Genomic DNA, 20,374 nt, shown 5'->3' on the forward strand with positions numbered 1-20,374 from the left:
GAGAGAAGAGTTTCTATCGGTTGGTTTGACAACTGCGGTCTGGAACGCAGGTGGAAGCGAAAGATGATGCGCACAGTGAAGTTCAGGTAAATTGAGATTACTTCCCCCCTTTTCACTGAAGGATTTGTCATTAACGGTATTTATCATTAACATCTTCAGATACATTTTATTTCTGAAGACACTATGATAAAAATGTATAGACGACAGGCCCACTTATTGTGGAACCAACCGTATGGTGGTTCTCCTGAGGTGTGTGTCTTCCTAATGTAAAGATATATTTGATATGATATATTTGACGGAATGCTGGAAGAAGTGATTAAAGTCACCCCCCACTCATCCGTCCTTTATTTTATATATATATATATAGTATAATAGTATAGTGTATGTGTGTGTGTGTGTGTGTGTGTGTATGTATGTATGTATGTATGTATGTGTGTGTGTGTGTGTGTGTGTATATATATATATATATATATGGTATAATAGTATTTTTAGTTAAAATAAGTTTAGTAAAAAAAATATTTATATTTAATTTGAGGGAGAGAGAATAGCATTTGCAGATATATATATATCTTCAGGACTCATGTCACTGGAACATGCCCCAGAAAAGCCAAGGTCACTGGGAAGACAGTGGTCATCACTGGTGCCAATACAGGAATGGGGAAGGAGACTGCCCGCGAGCTGGCCAAGAGAGGTAGGGGGTCAACAGACCACACCCACCCTGAGCCATGACCCGCCATGCACACCGCCATGGTTACCCTCTGTGCTGTGTCCTACCAGGGGGCAGGGTCATTATGGAGTGTCGAGACATGGTGAAAAGTTAGGTGGCTGCTCGGGAGATCAGGGGGCAGACGGTAAAACCCACATGTCTATGCCAGACACATCAACCATGTCCTGTCAGCAAACAGCCCATGCTCAGATCCACTCAAGGACACAGACACGTGCCAACTGAAAACCCGTGCTTGTTTCTTGTAGAGGAAGAGGGAGTGGACGTGTTGATAAATGATGCTTTGTCCCGCTGGGAAGACAGGGGATGGCTTTGGCATGCAATTCAGGCTCAACTACCTTGGTTGGTGACTAATTCTAAATCTGATTTCTGTACAATGCACTTAACACAACCAGGGCTGTGATTTTCAAAATTTCCGTTGCGTAGGTCATTTCCTGTTGACCCACAGGAAATGTCCTCCTGGATAAGCTGATGAACTATGCTCCTAGCGCAATCACCAATCTCTCATCCATGGCTCAATTTATTGGCGAGCTGGGTTCTCATGACTTGATCTGTAAGATATTAAAAACCAAATACAATACGTGTATCTCTGATCAATATTTTTTTGTTGTTTTTTTATTATCTTGTAGGTACAAAGGCCACACATCCAGGTGTGGTTGCTACAGCATTGGGGAGAAACACCGGTCTGCACCAGTCCCAGTTTCATAAAGGATGTTTGTGTTCATGAGATGGAAGTTTTACATTTACATTTACAGCATTTACCAGACGCCCTTATCCAGAGCGACTTACAATCAATAGTTACAGGGACAGTCCCCCCAACATAATATACAGTTGAAACCAGATATTTTCATACACGTTTACATACAGATTTTTTTGCATTTGTTTATTGTCAGAATATTTATGTATTTTTTATCACTTTCATACAAAGTATACAGTCACTATATCTTTAAAAAGAACGAAAAGTATAGGTTAGGTTGATTGAAAGGTTAGATAGGTTAATTGATTCCATTTGAGTTCACTAATGGCATATCTGTGGATTTCAGTGATTGTGGGGACCAAGACGGAGAAGAGTCTAGATGAATGTCTTCCTTTTACCTTCAGAGATGGAGGGACCAGGTGAGCAGTACTGGAGGCTCGGAGATTACGAGGTGCAGTGCGAGGTGTAATAATGGCTGTGAGGTAGGATGGTGCTACTCCATGTTTGTCTTTCTAGGCCAGCATCAGTATTTTGAATCTGATGCGTGCAGCTACTGGGAGCCAGTGGAGGGAACGTAGCAGAGGGGCGGTGTGGGAGAATTTGAAGATCAGTCATGCTGCTACATTTTGTATTTTTGGCATTCAGAGGTAGACCACCTAGAAGGGAGTTACAGTAATCCAGTCGTGAGATTACTAAGAACTGAACCAGTATCTGGGTGGCCTGTGTTGACAGATAAGAACGGATTTGTCTGATATTATAGAGGAGGAATCTACATGAGCGGGAAAGACTGGTGATGTGAGTCGAGAAGGAGAGTTGGTTGTCTATATTTACTCCACCATGACAATATGGGAAAATCTTTTCAAGAGTATAGAATTGTGGACCTCGACAATTCTATGTGTGGCTCATCCTTTGGTGCGATTTCCAGATGCCTGACGGTCCCATGTTCATCAATTCAGACAATCATATTCAAGTATAAAAACATTTTCAACCATCATGCCACTCAGGAAGGAGGTAGATTCTGGTGTGAAAAACCCTAGGACAACAGCAAAAGACCTTGTGAAGGTGCTGACTGAAACTGGGAAGGCGGTGTCCTTATTTACAGTAAAACGAGTCCTGTACCATCATGAGATCAAAGGTTACTCTGGGAGGAGAAAGCCATTATCTAAAAAAAAAAAAGACAGACTACAGTTTGAAATTGCGAATGGGAACAAAAATCTTAATTTCCAGTTTATATATATATCAAGGGAAAATATATACATATATATATATATATCAAGGGAAAATATATACATATATATATATATCAAGGGAAAATATATACATATATATATATCAAGGGAAAATATATACATATATATATATATCAAGGGAAAAGGAAGAAGCTTTGAAGCCTCAGAACACCATCCCAACTGTGAAGTATAGGGCTGGTAGTATAATGTTGTTGGTTTGTTTGCAGAAGGAGTTGGTGCACTTCACAAAATATACAGCATTATGAGGAAAAACATCTGAAAACATCCAAAGTCAAAGGCCAGGAAGTTAAAGCTTGTGTGCAAATGGGTCTTCCAAATGTACAATGACCCCAAGCATACCTGCAAATTAGTTAGAAAGTGGCCGAGGGACAACAAAGCCAAGGTATTGGCATGGGCGTCACAATGTCAATGGCACTGAAAAGGAGAGGGCGAGCAAGAAGGCCTGAAAACCTGACCCAGTCACACCAGTTCTGTCAAGAGGACTGGGCCAAAATTCCAGCAAACTAGTGTAAAAAGCTTGAAGAAGGCAATTCTAGGAAGTGTTTGTACATTTTTTTCTGAAGTGTAAAGAAATCAACTGTAGATACCATCACCTGCAGATTGTTGACTTCATTCAATTTTGGAAAGGACCAAAAGTCACTTCTTATCAGATGTTAACAAGAACCAAACATTTTACATTTCACCTTGTATTTGTCCATGAAATCCATGCGTCTATGATTCTGATTATGCCTAGACTGTTAATGCATCCATCCATCTGCACTCTTCCTTCTGACTGTGCGGCCTGATGTAGGTTGGAGTATATCTGTTAAATTATTATCATAATAAGTGTCATAAAATCACATACAAGACATTAGTCTGTTCAAATTGTTGGCTTCAGCAAAACAGAATTCAATGCAATATGATTCCAACACATTTTCGTCATAATGTTCCAAATGAAAACCTGCTTTGAGGTGTGTATCAAGTTGAACAAAACCAAGAGGCCAATGACAAACAAGCTCTTGTGAAACACAAGTAATGCAAATGCAAAACACTGGGATCAATTAAAGTATGACAGTTATATATTTAAATATATTGTATATACTAATTGTTTTTCTATGCACTACTCATACCCTTATTTAACAGCGGTTCGATGTGTTTTCATTTGACCAGCAGGTGTCACTCTATTCAACACAGTTGGCTGGAAGGTCATCTTGCCATCACTACAGGGAGTGCAGAATTATTAGGCAAGTTGTATTTTTGAGGAATAATTTTATTATTGAACCACCATGTTCTCAATGAACCCAAAAAAAACTCATATCAAAGCTGAATGTTTTTGGAAGTAGTTTTTAGTTTGTTTTTATTTTTAGCTATTTTAGGGGGATATCTGCGTGTGCAGGTGACTATTACTGTGCATAATTATTAGGCAACTTAACAAAAAACAAATATATACCCATTTCAATTATTTATTTTTACCAGTGAAACCAATATAACATCTCCACATTCACAAATATACATTTCTGACATTCAAAAACAAAACAACAACAAATCAGCGACCAATATAGCCACCTTTCTTTGCAAGGATACTCAAAAGCCTGCCATCCATGGATTCTGTCAGTGTTTTGATCTGTTCACCATCAACATTGCGTGCAGCAGCAACCACAGCCTCCCAGACACTGTTCAGAGAGGTGTACTGTTTTCCCTCCTTGTAAATCTCACATTTGATGATGGACCACAGGTTCTCAATGGGGTTCAGATCAGGTGAACAAGGAGGCCATGTCATTAGTTTTTCTTTTTTTACACCCTTTCTTGCCAGCCACGGTGTGGAGTACTTGGACGCGTGTGATGGAGCATTGTCCTGCATGAAAATCATGTTTTTCTTGAAGGATGCAGACTTCCTGTACCACTGCTTGAAGAAGGTGTCTTCCAGAAACTGGCAGTAGGACTGGGAGTTGAGCTTGACTCCATCCTCAACCCGAAAAGGCCCCACAAGCTCATCTTTCATGATACCAGCCAAACCAGTACTCCACCTCCACCTTGCTGGCGTCTGAGTCGGACTGGAGCTCTCTGCCCTTTACCAATCCAGCCACGGGCCCATCCATCTGGCCCATCAAGACTCACTCTCATTTCATCAGTCCATAAAACCTTAGAAAAATCAGTCTTGAGATATTTCTTGACGTCATGACGTTTCAGCTTGTGTGTCTTGTTCAGTGGTTGTTCTTGTTTCAGCCTTTCTTACCTTGGCCATGTCTCTGAGTATTGCACACCTTGTGCTTTTGGGCACTCCAGTGATGTTGCAGCTCTGAAATATGGCCAAACTGGTGGCAAGTGGCATCTTGGCAGCTGCACGCTTGACTTTCACAGTTAATGGGCAGTTATTTTGCGCCTTGGTTTTTCCACACGCTTCTTGTGACCCTGTTGACTATTTTGAATGAAACGCTTGATTGTTCGATGATCACGCTTCAGAAGCTTTGCAATATTAAGAGTGCTGCATCCCTCTGCAAGATATCTCACTATTTTGGACATTTCTGAGCCTGTCAAGTCCTTCTTTTGACCCATTTTGCCAAAGGAAAGGAAGTTGCCTAATAATTATGCACACCTGATATAGGGTGTTGATGTCATTAGACCACACCCCTTCTCATTACAGAGATGCACATCACCTAATATGCTTAATTGGTAGTAGGCTTTCGAGCCTATACAGCTTGGAGTATGACAGCATGCATGAAGAGGATGATGTGGACAAAATACTCATTTGCCTAATAATTCTGCACTCCCTGTAGTGCGTGTGATTTGTATCACAAGTGACAATCACTTCACTTTTAAATGACTTTTTACAGGCCTTTTTAAATACACCTTGGCCCGATTGTTCAAAAGGTAATCCAGTGGGATTTCGGGGTCTTGAAAATGGATTGTTGAAAGAGGAAAGAAGGCTTATGAAACCTTTATTGTCATCTCTTCTATATATTGTGCAGATATACAGAGAGACGAGAAGACGTGGCTCCAGTTTACAGTGCGACAAAAAAGTAGACAACAAAAAAAACAGAAAATTAGATCACCTAATTAAATCCAATCCAACACTCAAAAAAATTGGATCAATTTGATCCAGAAAATCAGGATTATCACGATACAGATGGGGGATTCAGTGTGAATTTCAGGCAGATGATATATAATATATTTGTATTTTGCACTAGGACAGTGGCAGTGACAATAAAGCAATAAGACATGGAGCCATTAGGGGTGCTAAAATCCCTGTGAAATCTGTACTCAAACTAAATTTTACAGCTCTAAACCAAAAAGATCTACTGTCCATTGTATTTTAATATTTTTCTATTTCAATGAGAATCTGGCTTTATAAATATAACAAAATTTGTTATGTGTGGTGTTTTCTGATTCTTCATATTTGCAGGATCATGACCTGATGACCTATTATATATATTACATTTTATATTACTCATATTTCTGTTTGGCCAGGTGAGAGACAATGTGTGTCCCTGTTCCAAATTGTGAAAGTGAAGGGATTGTCATTGTTTTACACAGCACATGGTGACACAATGAAATGTGTCGTCTGCATTTAACCTTGTATCACCCTTAGTGAGCAGTGGGCAGCCATGACGGGCGCCTGGGAAGCAGTGTGTGGGTACCTTGGCAGTTCAGGATTCGAACCTGCAACCTTCTGATTATGAGGCCATGTTTGTGTCAAATATGTAATTGAGACTGTGTCTGTAATATTACCTTTGTCATGTCAGTTATCTCATGCTGTAAACGAAAAAGCTTGCAGCTTTGTAAGCCTTCCCAGTTAATTCATATTGTATTGATATGCAAAAGGTGTGCTAGCACAGTGTGTTTTAAGAGCATTAATGCTATCAAGGGATTAGCACTAATGCTAATCCATTGATAAAACACCAATAAACCACCAAATGACCCAGTTCTGCTAGATTTGCATTCATGCATAATGCATAGAAGCAGCATTAGTTGTTCTCCAAACCGAAATCCCTCAAGATCAGAGCAGATTTTACTGGCAAGGGTCAAGTGCCCTCTAAAAATAGTGTGGATTCATAATTTTTTCAATTTTGGCTATTTTATGTAAAACCGTTTATGCCCGGATGCACGACCATGTCTGTTGGAGACCATGGCAAATAGAGATTGTTTTAGTCATCCCCACTTCCCCTTTTCTCTGCTCGCACACTGAATAGTCATCATTACAAATGTTTTAATGACAATGACAACATGACAAAGGTTGCTTCGCCCTTCCCAGTGTAGCAGAGCGCTTTTTACTTGAACATGCGTGAAGAAGTTCTGGACCTTTTCTTTTAAAATAGGTATCTATTCTTCTACTTGTGTGACCAGTGTTCTTGTGCCACAGAGGAACCAGTAGAGTCTGGGCTTTCCCAGGACGTCATGCTGCAGAATTCCCACAGGGGAACTCCTAAGAAGTCACATCATGTGCCACAGGGACACGTGCAGCTATGAAGAGGAACCACAACCAATTCCTACATCCTACAAGTTGAGGAAATGTCAGAGAATAAAATGATGGACAGACTGCTCAGTTTTTTTTTTATTTAAAGCAATCGGTTTCTTTCATTATTTCATTATTCACCCAAGAAAATACTGACTAAATGACATTGCTGATCTCTGAACCAGATACTTTGCAGTTAAAAGAAGGAGATTTTTCATTTCTGTAGATTCTTACAGATTAGAGGTTTTGTGAGCAAACACTTTAGATCTTTACATTCACCAGCTAAAAATGCTGCAGATGAAATTCTTGCTCTGGACCCCTTTATGAGAGGCAATATATGAAAGTGAAAGTGAAGTGATTGTCACACGTGATACACAGCAGCACAGCACACAGTGAAATTTGTCCTCTGCATTTAACCCATCACCCTGAGTGAGCAGTGGGCAGCCATGACAGGCTTTGCTCAGTGGCACCTCAGTGGTAACTTGGCAGATCGGGATTCAAACCAGCAACCTTCTGATTACGGGGGCCCCTTCCTTAACCACTAGGCCACCACTGCCCCCCAGTATATCAAAATGATATACTCTCATCCAGAACATTTATTCACCCTCATGGGAGAAAACTAAAGTGGCATGGGAACAGGATCTTAACATTTAACCAGTTTAAAGCACTACATCGTCTACACTACTCATTAGATAAGCTAGCAAAAATGTTTCCTAATACCAGCTCTGAGTGCCTATGTTTCACCAAGGGCCAGTTATTTTAGGCCACATGTTCTGGACCTGCCAGTCATTGTACAATTTCTGGGAAAATATTTGCATAGTCTTGTCATCTTTATGTAATAGAACGATTGAACCTACACCATACATTTCTATTTTTGGGGTCCCCCCTCCAGATATAATTCTTACAATATCTCAAGCCAAGGCGGTAGCTTTTTGCCTCATTAATGGCCAGAAGACTTATTCTTCTTATTTGGAAATCAGACAAGCCCCCCTCTTTCAATGGTTGGATTAAGGAAATGCTCTCCATGTTGCAGTTGGAAAAACTGCGATGCAATCGTCAGGAAAAGGAGATATGGTCACCATTTATTGATTATGTTAAATCATCCAGTTTAAGTCCAGCATAGACATGTCATTTCTTAATGCATATACAAACTAAAATACTACAACACTGAGAGGAGACTCCCTTCCCTTTTTTTTTATTATTTAGTTTTTTTTGTTTTTTTTTGCTTTTCTTATTTATTTATTTATTTCTCTTCCTGCTGTTTGATGGGTGGGAATGAGGGTGGTGGGTGGATATTGGTCAACAGCTGCTATTTGTTTGTTGTTGAAAAATTGAAAATCACAAATAAAGCATAAAAAATGTTTTATGAGTTCACATGCATGTCACTTTTTACTGTTGATCATAACTCTGCTTTACAATCAGAAACTGCTGCAGCAAGTACATTTTCATAAAGCAAAACACTACACTTAGTGTAGTGCAGTAAAACCTAGAGGACAGGCCTGAAGACCCCACTGGACCTCTGACAAGACCAGGACCACACAGACCATGTTTCACGACTACATGACTACATTGCTCGTGTGAGGCGGCCTCCGATTGGCTGATTGGTCGTTAGACAGTGCTCATTGCACCGTTATCAGGGGTCCGCTGTAAGTGGGTGTGGGGATGCTGCCATCTTACACAGGAATTCTTATCTTCTTTTAACTCCCCCACCCCTGGGAACATTTCATCAACGAATTGTGGCCTTGAGTATGTTCTTCTCATTCGCTTTTATTTGTAGTCCTTGTTTTTTTTTAAAAGTCATTGTTGTGAGATTTGGGTTCAAAAAGATTATAGTTTATTATTTTAGTTTATTATTTAACAAATAACAATGCTCATTATTTAAACATTAAAAGATATTCCCATGACCCCATCTGGAATGTCTTTTTGGGGAGGCAGGAAGCAGCGCAGTTCCTTTTTCTTTATGCAAGTATGCAACTTAAAAGATTGTGAATGTAGGTTGTGTCCCGACAGGTTCTTTCCACTGAGCTGCTCAATAGAAGAGTTATCAGCTGACTGGCTGTAACACACAGCAGTTTTTGTTTGGTGTTTCCGATCTCATGACCGTTCCAAAAACGAACCTGATGCACTAGTTATTTCATCTCAAATTGCTGCAATTGCTGCCTTAAACCAGGTTGAATTATTTACAGAGAGTGTGAACATCTCTCAGAAGGCCAGGAGGAGTTAACACTGAGACACGTGGCAGGTTGAACTATTAACGGTGTTGTAACGTTTTACTGATTCTGGTATCTCTTGTGGAAGTCAGCTGCTGATCACCCCGTTCTAAAGGCTGCAGGTTGCGTTCTCCCTGCTGCAGCGCTGCATGTGACGGACTGTCTGAACTGTGGCCCAGAACGCAGCAGGTTCACAGTGTTCCATTCTGTTCCTAACCGCATGCCTATGAAACAAAATGTACATGGAAAACAAGGAGATATCTAGAGAGAGAACAGGACTGGCGTTTATAAAACAATGGGCATTTGTCCAAAAACCTACATCATAAAACACATTTATATAATTTATTTACTCAAAAGGTAGCACACTTTCTCTCACGTCTGAGGTTCAAAGTTCAGGGGTCACTGCAGTGTGTGTACCTGCCCCAGGCAAAAGTGGCCGTGTCAACACAACCTGCAGCAATGCACTCCCCTACTGCAAATAAAGAACCCACAGAATATTTGACTTGTATTTATTAGACATTGTACAGGTATCATAGCAGAGAACTTAAGCAAAAGCAGCAAAGTAGTTAGTGCTGCAGTGTTAGTGTGGACCGTGCTGAACGTGGTGTGGAAACAAACAGGGCTTGGAAAAGTCAGCCATTAGACAACGTTCTAGCAGGACAAGATTCTGAAGGATCAGTAATGAAGGATCACTACTGAGATATTTTCACAGTCGCATGCCCAACATGACCAACATACCTAGGGTCCCTCTATTAAAAAACAAAAGTGAAGTGGTATGAACAGAATTCCATGTGCATCTGGATATCTGAGTTTACTAAAAAGTTATTAAAATTAAAAAGAAAAAAAAAAAGCATTACACATTGTGAGGTTGTAAATGTCATTTATAGATTCTAACTGAATCACTAAAATCACAGAAATTATTTGCGTACTTATATAAATAAATATAGATTTTTAATATTTCTCTTTTCAGCCACAAACAAGAGCCAAGAATGGCATAAAAGCACCAATCCATACACAAATCTGGTCCATTCTGGTGACATCCACCCTGCTGTTTTTATGATCATGGGTGCTCCGATCGCAAGGACTTCAAAATCAACTCAAACTAAAATCCCATGACCAGCCCAATTTCTCCAGGTTCAAGATCAAGACTCGGGTGCCAGTCCATACACTCACAAGGTTGATAAGAGACAGAAAAATCAAGCGGCTCCCCAATCCCATGAGATTATTGAAGGTAAAGGCAGTTGAAGGCGTTGCATTTGTGCGATGAGCAGCAACCTGGTTATTTCCAAAAAAAAACGTCTAATCTGACGTCTTCACATCTGTAAGAGAGGAGAGTGGGGTGTTTTACCGAAGACTTACAACAGTGAATGGTCACAAACAGGAAAATAAAGGCAGCGTGCCGCGTTACCTGTATAGGAGTCTTGTGCAGCCACTTGTCTTTATCTGCTACTTTCATGCATGAGAACAGGTCGCACACGGTGGGCAGAGCCAGTCGCTCCTGAGGAACAGCAGGGGACATCAAATCAGTCCAAACACGCAACTAAAAAGATGGTACGCTACAGGACATCATTGCAGCAGACTGACCTGTGCTTGGGCTCGCTTGCGCAGGAGCCATTTGTCCTCCTCCGTCTCCTTGGTGGGGGTCTCCTCTATCTGTGGTTGACTGGATTTCTTCTCTGGCAGAACCCAGTACTCAGGCTGCAGGGAATTCTGGAAAGGGCTCTCGGACCCTTTAGTGGATTGAAGCTGGCTAGTTTTCTCCTCGCTGAGCGGTTGTGTGGTCATGCCAGGAGACATCCAGTTTGACAGGGAGGACATGGATGTGGCCATGGATGTCTTGCCAGGGTGTAGCCAAGCTTCCAAGATTGCCTGCACCTTCTGCTCTTGCTGTTGAAAGTGGTGGCCGGTGATGGAGGATTTGCTGACAGGAACGCCATTTTTGTCCCGCCCCTCTCTCTTTAGCAGCCACGCCCCCAGAGCCTCTCGACCGCAGTTGTCGTCACAGACACACTGGGTGAAGTTGGCGCAGGGCTCGTTGGCCTTACATACCTTTTCCACCTGTGCGGGCGTGGCGTTATAGAGCCACAGCTCGATGGGGGAGGCTGCGGGGCTGGCGGGATTGGGTGCCGGCGTAGCTGAGACGGGAGGAGTCTGCTTCAAGCACTTCAGCTTGCCCAGGTTCTCGATCTCCACGGCTCTTTCGCGCGTGGCGCAACAAGAGCCACAGTCGGACTTAGGCAGCCAGTCACTGGAAGAGTAGGCCTCATGGAAGGGTTTGAGGACCTGCTTCCAGCGCTCAGCATCCGAGGCGGAGCTAAGCAAGGCAGGGCTGGCACAGGGTGCCGGAGTGATCAGCCAATCACTGAGATCCTCAGACATGCCTTCCTCCATCCGAGCCTGGCAGTTCTCAGTCGCCGGTTCCTCTTCGTCCATGACCAGGATGAATTCGGACTCGTCAATCTTCTCAATGGAGAAGGTGGATGTTGAGCTGCTGCTGCTATTGGATCGCTCCCTCACTGGTGCATTCTCCTTCATAACCCAGGCCTCCAGGTCTTTGAGCTGACCCCAGGCCTTCTGAAAGTCAAAGGGAACCAGGGGACAGCTAAGGAGCTGCAAAAGAGAAAGAGTATATTTTTAAAAGCCCTCATGACCCTACATTCATGATCCAATCATGATTAACCCTTATTACATCCCTGCATGACCTCTTCCTGCCCGCTCACATCTCACCTGCACTCGCTCTCTAGGAGCAATGAGCCAATCCCGCGGGTCCTTGCTAGACTGATATTCAACTGTGCCGCTTGTGACTGCTCTGTTTCCCAAAAGCCACTCAGCAAGAGGTGAGACCAGTTCAGGATCAACTTTCTGGAAGAAAATCAAACAGCGTTAGGTTGCACAGCCGGAAATTCCAGCCATTCTCATGCATGGAAGTCTGAGCATCGAAACAGATCAGAGTAAAGAGAGTAAACCTTGACAAACCTGCTTCTTAGCAGCTATAGGACAACTCTGTTCAAGCCACTCAGAGTTTGAGCGAGTTGAGGCATCCATCTGCTGAGAGATACATAGGACCTTTACTTTTCAAATAACAAAAAATGTCAAGTCAGAGTACTGAACTGTGCAGAAAATTTAAAATATGTAAAATAGAAATATTAAAAAAAAAAATACATCATTCATGTATGATGTCGTAACCTTCGTCCCATGAGTAACCTCCCATGCTAAAGTGTTGGTGTATTTAATTAGTCATAAAAACCACATGTTCAGCACAACCATTGTACAGTATCAATGACATGAATAAAACTTCAGTGACTTGGAACAACACTTCAAAAAAAACTTGGAGATTAGGATCCGCTGTTATTGAGAAGTAGTCCTCAACCCACTCCTCAGGGCAATGCAGTCAATGCATATAAATACAAAAAACGGACAGAGCCCAGAACCATAAAAAGTGAAGTAACCATTAAAATTACCATCAAAACTGATGTGAAAATTTACATACAGTACAGTTTTTCAGCACATAAAAGCCCTGGCTAATATGTTTATTAGCACTAAATTCTAAAGAAAAAGATTTTCAAACATTGTTAAGTTGTCTTGCACAACCCTGAGACTACACAAACAAAGAAGCTACCTGTGTAGTGATTGTCCCAAAGGAAGTGATGGCCTGCCGCAGGGAACGCACATCAGCCTGGAAGCTCATCTCCGGCGACTCTTCGGGACTGAGGTTCAGTGAGGAAAGTCTGTAGAGATGAAACAGAAGCTTTGGATTCAGCACTGGCTGCACTGTAATTCGACGATATGCAAGGCTATAATACAAATCATGCTTAGCTTGTCCTTTCATTAAACTCACCACGAAGCAACCACTGAAAATACGTACAGGAAGTAAAACCATATTGCATCACGAGTCACACTGCAGCCAACACACAGCCTACAGAGCCTGACTAACTCATGCAAGAACTTTGTGAGGTTATGATTGTTTTCTCATGCATGATGACTGGTGCACCCAAAATAAGTCCACACTTGCACAATAATCGCTATTTAGGGATAAGGGAACTGTACTTCTTTATCTGAAATAATCACAGGCTTGCACCATAAATGCATTCAAAGATTTAAGGGAACCTCTTGAATACCACACAGGGTGATAGTTTGACTCACTCATGACAGACTTGCAATCATTTTTAAGACACTAAATCCGGCAGACAATCCCACACAGAATAAAGCAAAGACACCAATGGACAAACCACAACAATAACCCTGTTCATGGGTGCGGGCCGTAAATAATAATTTGGCCAACATGTAAGATCTCTTACTTGTCCAGGCAGCTGGTGATCTGATTGGCCAGGTCGTTGCTGTTGGAGTTCTCCAGCTGATGGATGAGGATGTCGAACTGACCCCGAAGCTGCAAGACAAGCCAGCAGGAAAGGTCAGACTGAATATAAATAAAACAGACATCTGTTCACGCAGCGATGAGCCAGATCTTTGCTGAATTTATTTTTTTTAAAAGGGTCTGGCTGAAGTACAGTAACATTATATAGTGTGGGTCTTTTTACTTTAAACATGCTCTTAAACACAGGTCATGGGAGGTCCTGAATCCTTTTGAAACAATTGTCAGACCCTAAAAACCAATGTTTCCCCCAAACACAGTTCCGATTTGGCACAAAATAAAACTAATCCAGACAAAAACCTTGGACACCCTCTCACCAACAAGAAAGGTTGGAGCGAACGCAAGACTCACCCAGTAAAGCTGCTGGTTCTGCTGCTGTAAGGTCTCTACTTTCAGCTGCTCCACCAGGTCGATCTGCTCGCGCAGATACACCTCACGTGAGCGCAGGAACTCCAGGTGCCGACTGATGCAGCTGTGAAGCTGGGCCTTCACCTGCCGCAGAGGAGCATGGGAGTTTGGACATACAAACACTGGTTCTAAACTATTAGAACTGCTGTAGTTTTTAAAACTGAACTCTAAATGAACAGCACACTACAAAAAGTAGAGAAAAGAGAGTCTGAAGAGCTTCAAAGTCAAGAAACACCCCATTACCTGCTCTGCTGCTACAGTAACCAGAGTAGAGTAGAGTCTGAGAGGGTTCCACTCATCTCTCTTTATAAAGCCTGGAGAGCCAGGCACGTTGCTGAAGGAGCCTCACCTACTGGCCCCGCCCCATCCCCTCGACTGTACGCTCATAACCACATGAGCCAGGTGGGGGTAATAATAAACCGTGCCCAGGTCTCAGGATGGCACTGTTCTGACACCGTTTCCATCAACACACAACTGCGGTACTCCACCGCACTGGTATTTGTGGGGGTGGCACAGGGATGGTCACCCTGTCATTTCAACCGGCCCTATAATCACGTTCAGAACCACCAAATAAAGCCTTTACTGTTTAAAGTCGAGGACAATGGACTATGGTGCTGTTGTTAAAAAGATTTAATCACTTTACAGTCAAAAGAACACAGGTAGGTTTTAGAAAGAAAGCGCCTTCCAACTGAAGTGAACTGAAAACATAAAATGCCAGATGCATGGTCACAAAATCCATAGACCTTTCATTCCCCTTTTGAAATCCATCTAATACATACACAGGCCACAGACTAGTTGAGAAACACTTATCTGAACAGTGGTCATCAGCCATCCTACGCTCAATACGAGTCAACACGCAAAGAGGGTCAAACACCACAGTACATTGACCTTTTTATGTGATATCCACTCAACTGCATGTATGGTATTTTAAGAAATACTATTTAGTGTTAAATTACCATTGTTTTTGTGGCTGGTCGTATATTAAAATGTGTTTCCCCCTTTTCCTCTCTCTGTATATTTGTCCTCACCTCTCTGGAATTGTCTCGGAGCTGCACTTCTGCCTTCATGACACTGGCAATGGCCTCCTCTAGCTGGGATCGTGCCTGCAGGCACTGCCGCAGAGCAGTCTTGTCTCGGTCCTCAGTGGACATTCTGCGCGCACACACACACACACACACACACACACACACACAGACACAGAGGCGAGGTCAGGAACTGTGACAGGACACATTGACCACCAATATTAGCCCTTCAAATTCAATATCCAGTGAGTGAAGTGGTCACAAGCAGTTATTTCAGAAGACAGGAAATGACACTAGAGAGGAAATTAGGGGGAAATGCTGCAGCTGCAGACCAGGTGGCGAAAGAACACTTTCGTTTCGTCCTTCAGTCAGAATGTACGCCCTGGTCACAAACACAGATCAAGTGATCACGAGAGACCACGATGGGGTGGTTTCCGTATCCCCGGCTTAAGAATTCCTCTGTCACAGAAATACTTCCCTTTTATTTGTTCTCATGGTTGTGATTCAGCGCTCATTCAACATGAGACTTACGGTACGACAGGGGAAGTAACGTGAATATTGACTAATCTATAAACAGTACAATTTAATCAGGCTATGTATAACTGCATCACAAATACATTTTAGTTCGCTGATCCCATAACACAAATAGTGACAGCTGTCAACAAGCCACACTTGTGAAGCCAAACAGATGAGCAAAAATGGGCGCTGGTTCCACGAAAAGAATGAAATTAAACCGCCTGATGTTCCCATGCAAAACCAGCGATCAATGCTAGGCGTGAAATGCTAACACGGTGGGTTTAAATGGCCAAACGACGCAAGCAGGCGCCATTTGATAGCACTTATCGCTACAGCTTAACGCGTGTGCGCTCAGCACGATACCAGCACACGGAGGCATCGCTGGCACGACGGAACCGTGACGGCGCGACGCATGCGCAGTACCCCGGGGAATGCAATTCTGATGGGTGTGCTGATCTGTTAAAACACCCAGCCGAACTCGATGACCTCCGCGGCTTTAAACCACCGCGCCACAGCAGAACATGTGCATTAAGCCCTTGCCCGACGTCGTGGCGTTTTCGGGGGGACAGAAGACGGACTAACCGTAACATACAACCGAGCACTGTCGACTGCCAATATACCGAACCAAAATTTTACTCCCATTACTCCCAAAATTTTAGCCGAGTTCGCTTTTTCTTGGTCCTACCTCGTTTTCTAAGGAGTCAATCTTCCACTGGGCGGAGGAAACGCCGCGTCTCTCCTCACACGCAGTCGGCTTTCCCTTTTTGCTACTTTAAGGCGTGACGTCACGTATCGTAGGCGACGCCACCACCGCGAGCTCAGCTCTCACGTACACCATCCGCCCGACGCGGGGCCGCGCAGGGGGCGCAGCGCGCCACGACAGCGCATAATCTGTTTTCATACACTTCTTTGTATATTGTAACAATAGCTTTTTTTATATATAAAATGTATAATCTTTCACGCCTTTTCACTTTGTACAAAATAACTCGTTTGGATTGTATTTTGCATCATGGCCATGAATAAAGTTAGAAATAAAGATTATTTGAGAGCATTTTCAAAGTCATACCTGGTTTAAATTCAAAACTAAAAAGTCATCTTCATGTCAGAAAACGCACAGCCACATTGGGAAATGCAATAAACTGAAATGAACATTTATCAACCTGAAAAAGATAAACCTAATCATATATATATATATATATATATATATATATATATATTCGTATTCGTGTACATTTTAATAAATAAGTCATGAATATGAAAAAGTACAGTCATAAATCTAAAATGAATATTGTTTACGGAGTCATGGTCCACCGGAAAAAAGGACAAACATCCATAGTTGGTTATACTGAGATTATGGGTAGAATAAGGACATTTAAACTTGACTCATCAACGGCAGGAAAGCAAACATCAAATAATTAAAGCCGCGTGTAATTAAGCACGCGCTTGGTTGTTTATTGGCGGACTGTAAATCGATAAGTTATCAGTAAGTGGAAAGGCCGACGTGGTCGTACCCACCACACGGCCAATCGGAATGCAGATAAAGGTGGGCGAGGACCAGGCATGTTTTAAAACGACGTTCAGCACAACTTCAAACAGTACTTCTCAAATATTAATATTAATATTAAACATAAAGACATGTGATAAGTCATAGAAGCTAGGCTAACATATCTTATGTACGCTAACGAGAAAACAAGGCTGCTAATAAAACGCCGGCGTGCGCAGTCCATCCGTAAAAGCGCTACAACGTGAGGAACTTTGAGAACCAACCTAACGCGTTTGTTCACCAGCTTGATTTTAGCAGTCCGGACCGCCTCCTCGGAGTCCAGCGAGCGACCTTCTCCCACCGGAAACTGGGCCCGGCCGGCCGGCTCGCTCGGTGTAGTACGTGCGCAGACACGGAACCTCCGCACAGCGACAGGAACGCCTCCCATCTAAAATGGGCGTCCCCCATACGCTGTCGGATTGGCTGTGTTTGAAGTGGGCGTGTTTTCTTCTGCGCTACCAGATTGGCTGTGTGGTCGTCACGCGTCATCGCGCGAAAAGGAAAATACATAAAAATGGCGGCAGACGTGGTTGCTCAGGTTACCAGGGTGAGTAGGGTTTTTTTTTTTATTTTATTTGAGTTGTTGTCAATTTTATGTCGTTTTAATCGAATCCAACGTGCCCACACACTGCTCCCCGGTTGCCTTTCGTGGCTGCCCACTTCTCCTTCAGGGGATGGGTTAAATGCGCTGGGTGTTGTGCTGGGTCACGTCACAACTAATCACTTTCAATTATGCTGCAATATGTTAACTTGTGGATGTCCTGTTCTTTCTTATTTAGTTTCAATGTCTATCCATCTGTTTGAATTCTTCTCTTTACCTTTATAAGATTAACGATATTAACTAGTTGCGGATACTATGGGGTTACAGTTAATGTAACGCGATCTCAATCACGCTCTAGTTTATTTTTTGCAAATAAAATTTGGGGCTCCCGTCTAAAAGACAAGCAACTTCACTGAAACTTGATGCCAAAAGTTATAGATTATTAGACAAATTACTACTTGTGGCAAGAAAGTGTATTCTTATTAGATGGATAAAAAAATACTCACACAATGGTATAGAGAGATTTTTGCAGTTCTGCCTCATGAGAGGCTGGCGGCTGTGCTTAGGGATAATATAAATAGCTTTCAGAATGTATGGTCTCCCTTTTTAGATCACTTATCTCCAAATGTGAGAGAATGGTTTTGTGTGTCAATTAGGGTTTTGCGATGGTTATATTTTTATATCTATATAAAAAAAAAAATTATAAAGAATGGTCTTGGTTCTGTTGGTTTTTTTCGTGTGTGTATATGTGTGTTATAAATGACATGTTTCTTTTATGGTATTATTTAAATTCTTTTTTGTGTATTCTTTTTGTTTATAGACTTGTTTTTATTGCTTAAGTTGTTTCTGTATTTTTGAAGTGAAATTCAAGTCACAATACCTTAAAGTGATTGTACATCTCTCTGTAAATACTGAATAAAAAAAATTGGGATGCAAAATCTAAATGGTAAAAGTTAGTTGTTCAATTGTGATAGTTTTCCCCCCCGAAGTGCAAATGCTTATTGTGGCAGGATGTTTTTCTTTTTCCTGTATTTCCCCCAAAAGTGATACGTGCAAATATGTACAGGTAGAAAAAACAGACGTGTGCTACAACACTACACAGTCTCCCTTCAGTCTCAGCTGCCCTGGCTGAATGGTTCCTTGGGCCTAATACAGGGTTAACTCACCTGTAGCCCCTCCCCCTGGACTAAACCAACACTCCCCAAAAACAATATACAAGTGTTTTCATGATAAAATCATATAAAACACAATTACACACCCCAAAATATTTAAAATCACAGAAAATAAAAGTAACAAAAAAACACCTACACTCAAAACCCCAGTGATTGTATCCCCCATATACTCAATCAGCTCCAAACCAAAAAACCCTGGACGTGACCCCCAAACAGTAATAAGCCAAGATTTAATCATGCCTGCAGAAGGCCACTTGCTTGCTCTGAGCTCTGTGACTCTGTGACACTTATATTTCATAACTTAAGTACAGCCAATGAAGGAACATGAGAACAGGTGAAGATCTGGTCATATCTGGTGCTGCAGCAGTTTGAATGATCTATAACGTAGGACCAGTAGACCTAGAAGGAACAAGACAGCAGATGTCATTTAAGATTCTCACTACAGAGGGGACAAAATATTAGGTGAAGATGGAAGAAAGTGCCTGAAAAAAAAAAAAATGTGGATCAAGATGTTCCACGAATTCCTCACAGACTGAAAACTGCCAAGCAAAGTATTTCATTTCCTTCTCCATCTGCTTCTATTCGGATGCCTCCCACTTCTATAAAGACACAATCCTCGATTCCCTCAGTTCCTCTGATCCCTTTGTCTCCTACAATGTCAGCATCACACCCACCTTCACCATCTCCTGTTCCTTGGATCTCTCTGTCTACCATGTCCACATCAAGCCCATCTTCGGTCCTCAAGGTGCCTCAACACAAATCACACCCACCTTCATCATCTCCAGACACTCCTCCTACAAACGCAGCAACATGGCCATCGTCATCCTGTCCAGTTCATCAAATGCCTCTTGCTCAAACAAAGACAGCAACAGTGTCATCTTCATAGTCACGTCCCCGTCTAGGGGTTGGGAAATGTGACAACGAAGGAGAGTGATGTGTGAGGCGGGAATACACACATACCAGGCCAAAGTGAAGTATTGTGCTTTTATTTACAGTGAGGAGTGAACCACCAACCAAAACCTAGAGTGCTGTACATAACCCACAGGAGGAACAACACACCATAAAAGGAGAGACTATACAAATTCCACTACACTGACCACTAACACAGTGGCAACAAAGGCTCTTCTCTAACTCTTCAACACTCCAAAACTCTGCTCTCTATCCTCCTCCAGCTTCACAACAATGGGCCCCATCTGGTGGCTGGAGTTGTCCTTAACTGCTCCGGTCTGATGAGTTGATTGGCTGACTGATGATGAGGGAATAGGTAGGCGGAGCCATCAATTCCAATCTCCACCCAGCAGACACCCTAAATGGGAAACACACACCCCAAACCACTCTATGGCCCAAAGGACGTAACAATCATCTCCAGATCCTCATATCCCTATCACTTATACAAAGACAGCATCAAGAACACCTTGTTCTTCACCAGCCTCATTGTCAGCTGTTACATGCCTCTCCAAAAGTGAAAAATGTAAGATCCTAATTTG

General features: G+C 42.3%; 1 protein-coding gene and 1 pseudogene across 3 annotated transcripts; one reads left to right on the plus strand and one right to left on the minus strand.

Moving 5' to 3' along the window:
* The first annotated feature begins 63 nt into the window (after positions 1 to 63).
* Positions 64 to 1,451, plus strand: LOC114795653 (retinol dehydrogenase 13-like; annotated as a pseudogene).
* Positions 1,452 to 9,805: 8,354 nt separating this feature from the next.
* On the minus strand, positions 9,806 to 17,548 carry ncoa4 (nuclear receptor coactivator 4). Of its 3 annotated transcripts, none has more exons than XM_028988812.1 (10): positions 17,399 to 17,548; positions 15,122 to 15,245; positions 14,037 to 14,177; positions 13,612 to 13,700; positions 12,933 to 13,041; positions 12,290 to 12,358; positions 12,041 to 12,175; positions 10,898 to 11,923; positions 10,722 to 10,811; positions 9,806 to 10,632 (listed from the first exon to the last, which is right to left on the minus strand). In XM_028988812.1, the coding sequence occupies exons 2-10, from the start codon at positions 15,242 to 15,244 to the stop codon at positions 10,627 to 10,629; spliced, it is 1,788 nt and encodes a 595-aa protein (XP_028844645.1). In that variant the 5' UTR covers position 15,245; positions 17,399 to 17,548; the 3' UTR covers positions 9,806 to 10,626. The 3 variants fall into 3 exon arrangements, with proteins under 3 accessions (XP_028844645.1, XP_028844642.1, XP_028844643.1); XM_028988809.1 differs by having other exon boundaries at positions 12,290 to 12,361; XM_028988810.1 differs by lacking the exon at positions 17,399 to 17,548 and adding an exon at positions 16,317 to 16,464 and having other exon boundaries at positions 12,290 to 12,361.
* Between the last annotated feature and the right edge of the window lie 2,826 nt (positions 17,549 to 20,374).

Source organism: Denticeps clupeoides, chromosome 8 (genome assembly GCF_900700375.1).
Source record: "Denticeps clupeoides chromosome 8, fDenClu1.1, whole genome shotgun sequence".
NCBI classification, from domain to species: Eukaryota; Metazoa; Chordata; class Actinopteri; order Clupeiformes; family Denticipitidae; genus Denticeps; species Denticeps clupeoides.

What these genes read in the sequence shown, in the direction of transcription:
- ncoa4 (XM_028988809.1), bottom strand. Translation starts at nt 15,244, where the DNA reads ATGTCCACTGAGGACCGAGACAAGACTGCTCTGCGGCAGTGCCTGCAG. An exon ending in TTGGGACAATCACTACACAG is followed by an intron (nt 12,362 to 12,932) that starts GTAGCTTCTTTG and finishes TGTATCTCTCAG; the next exon opens with CAGATGGATGCCTCAACTCG. An exon ending in CTATAGCTGCTAAGAAGCAG is followed by an intron (nt 12,176 to 12,289) that starts GTTTGTCAAGGT and finishes ATTTTCTTCCAG; the next exon opens with AAAGTTGATCCTGAACTGGT.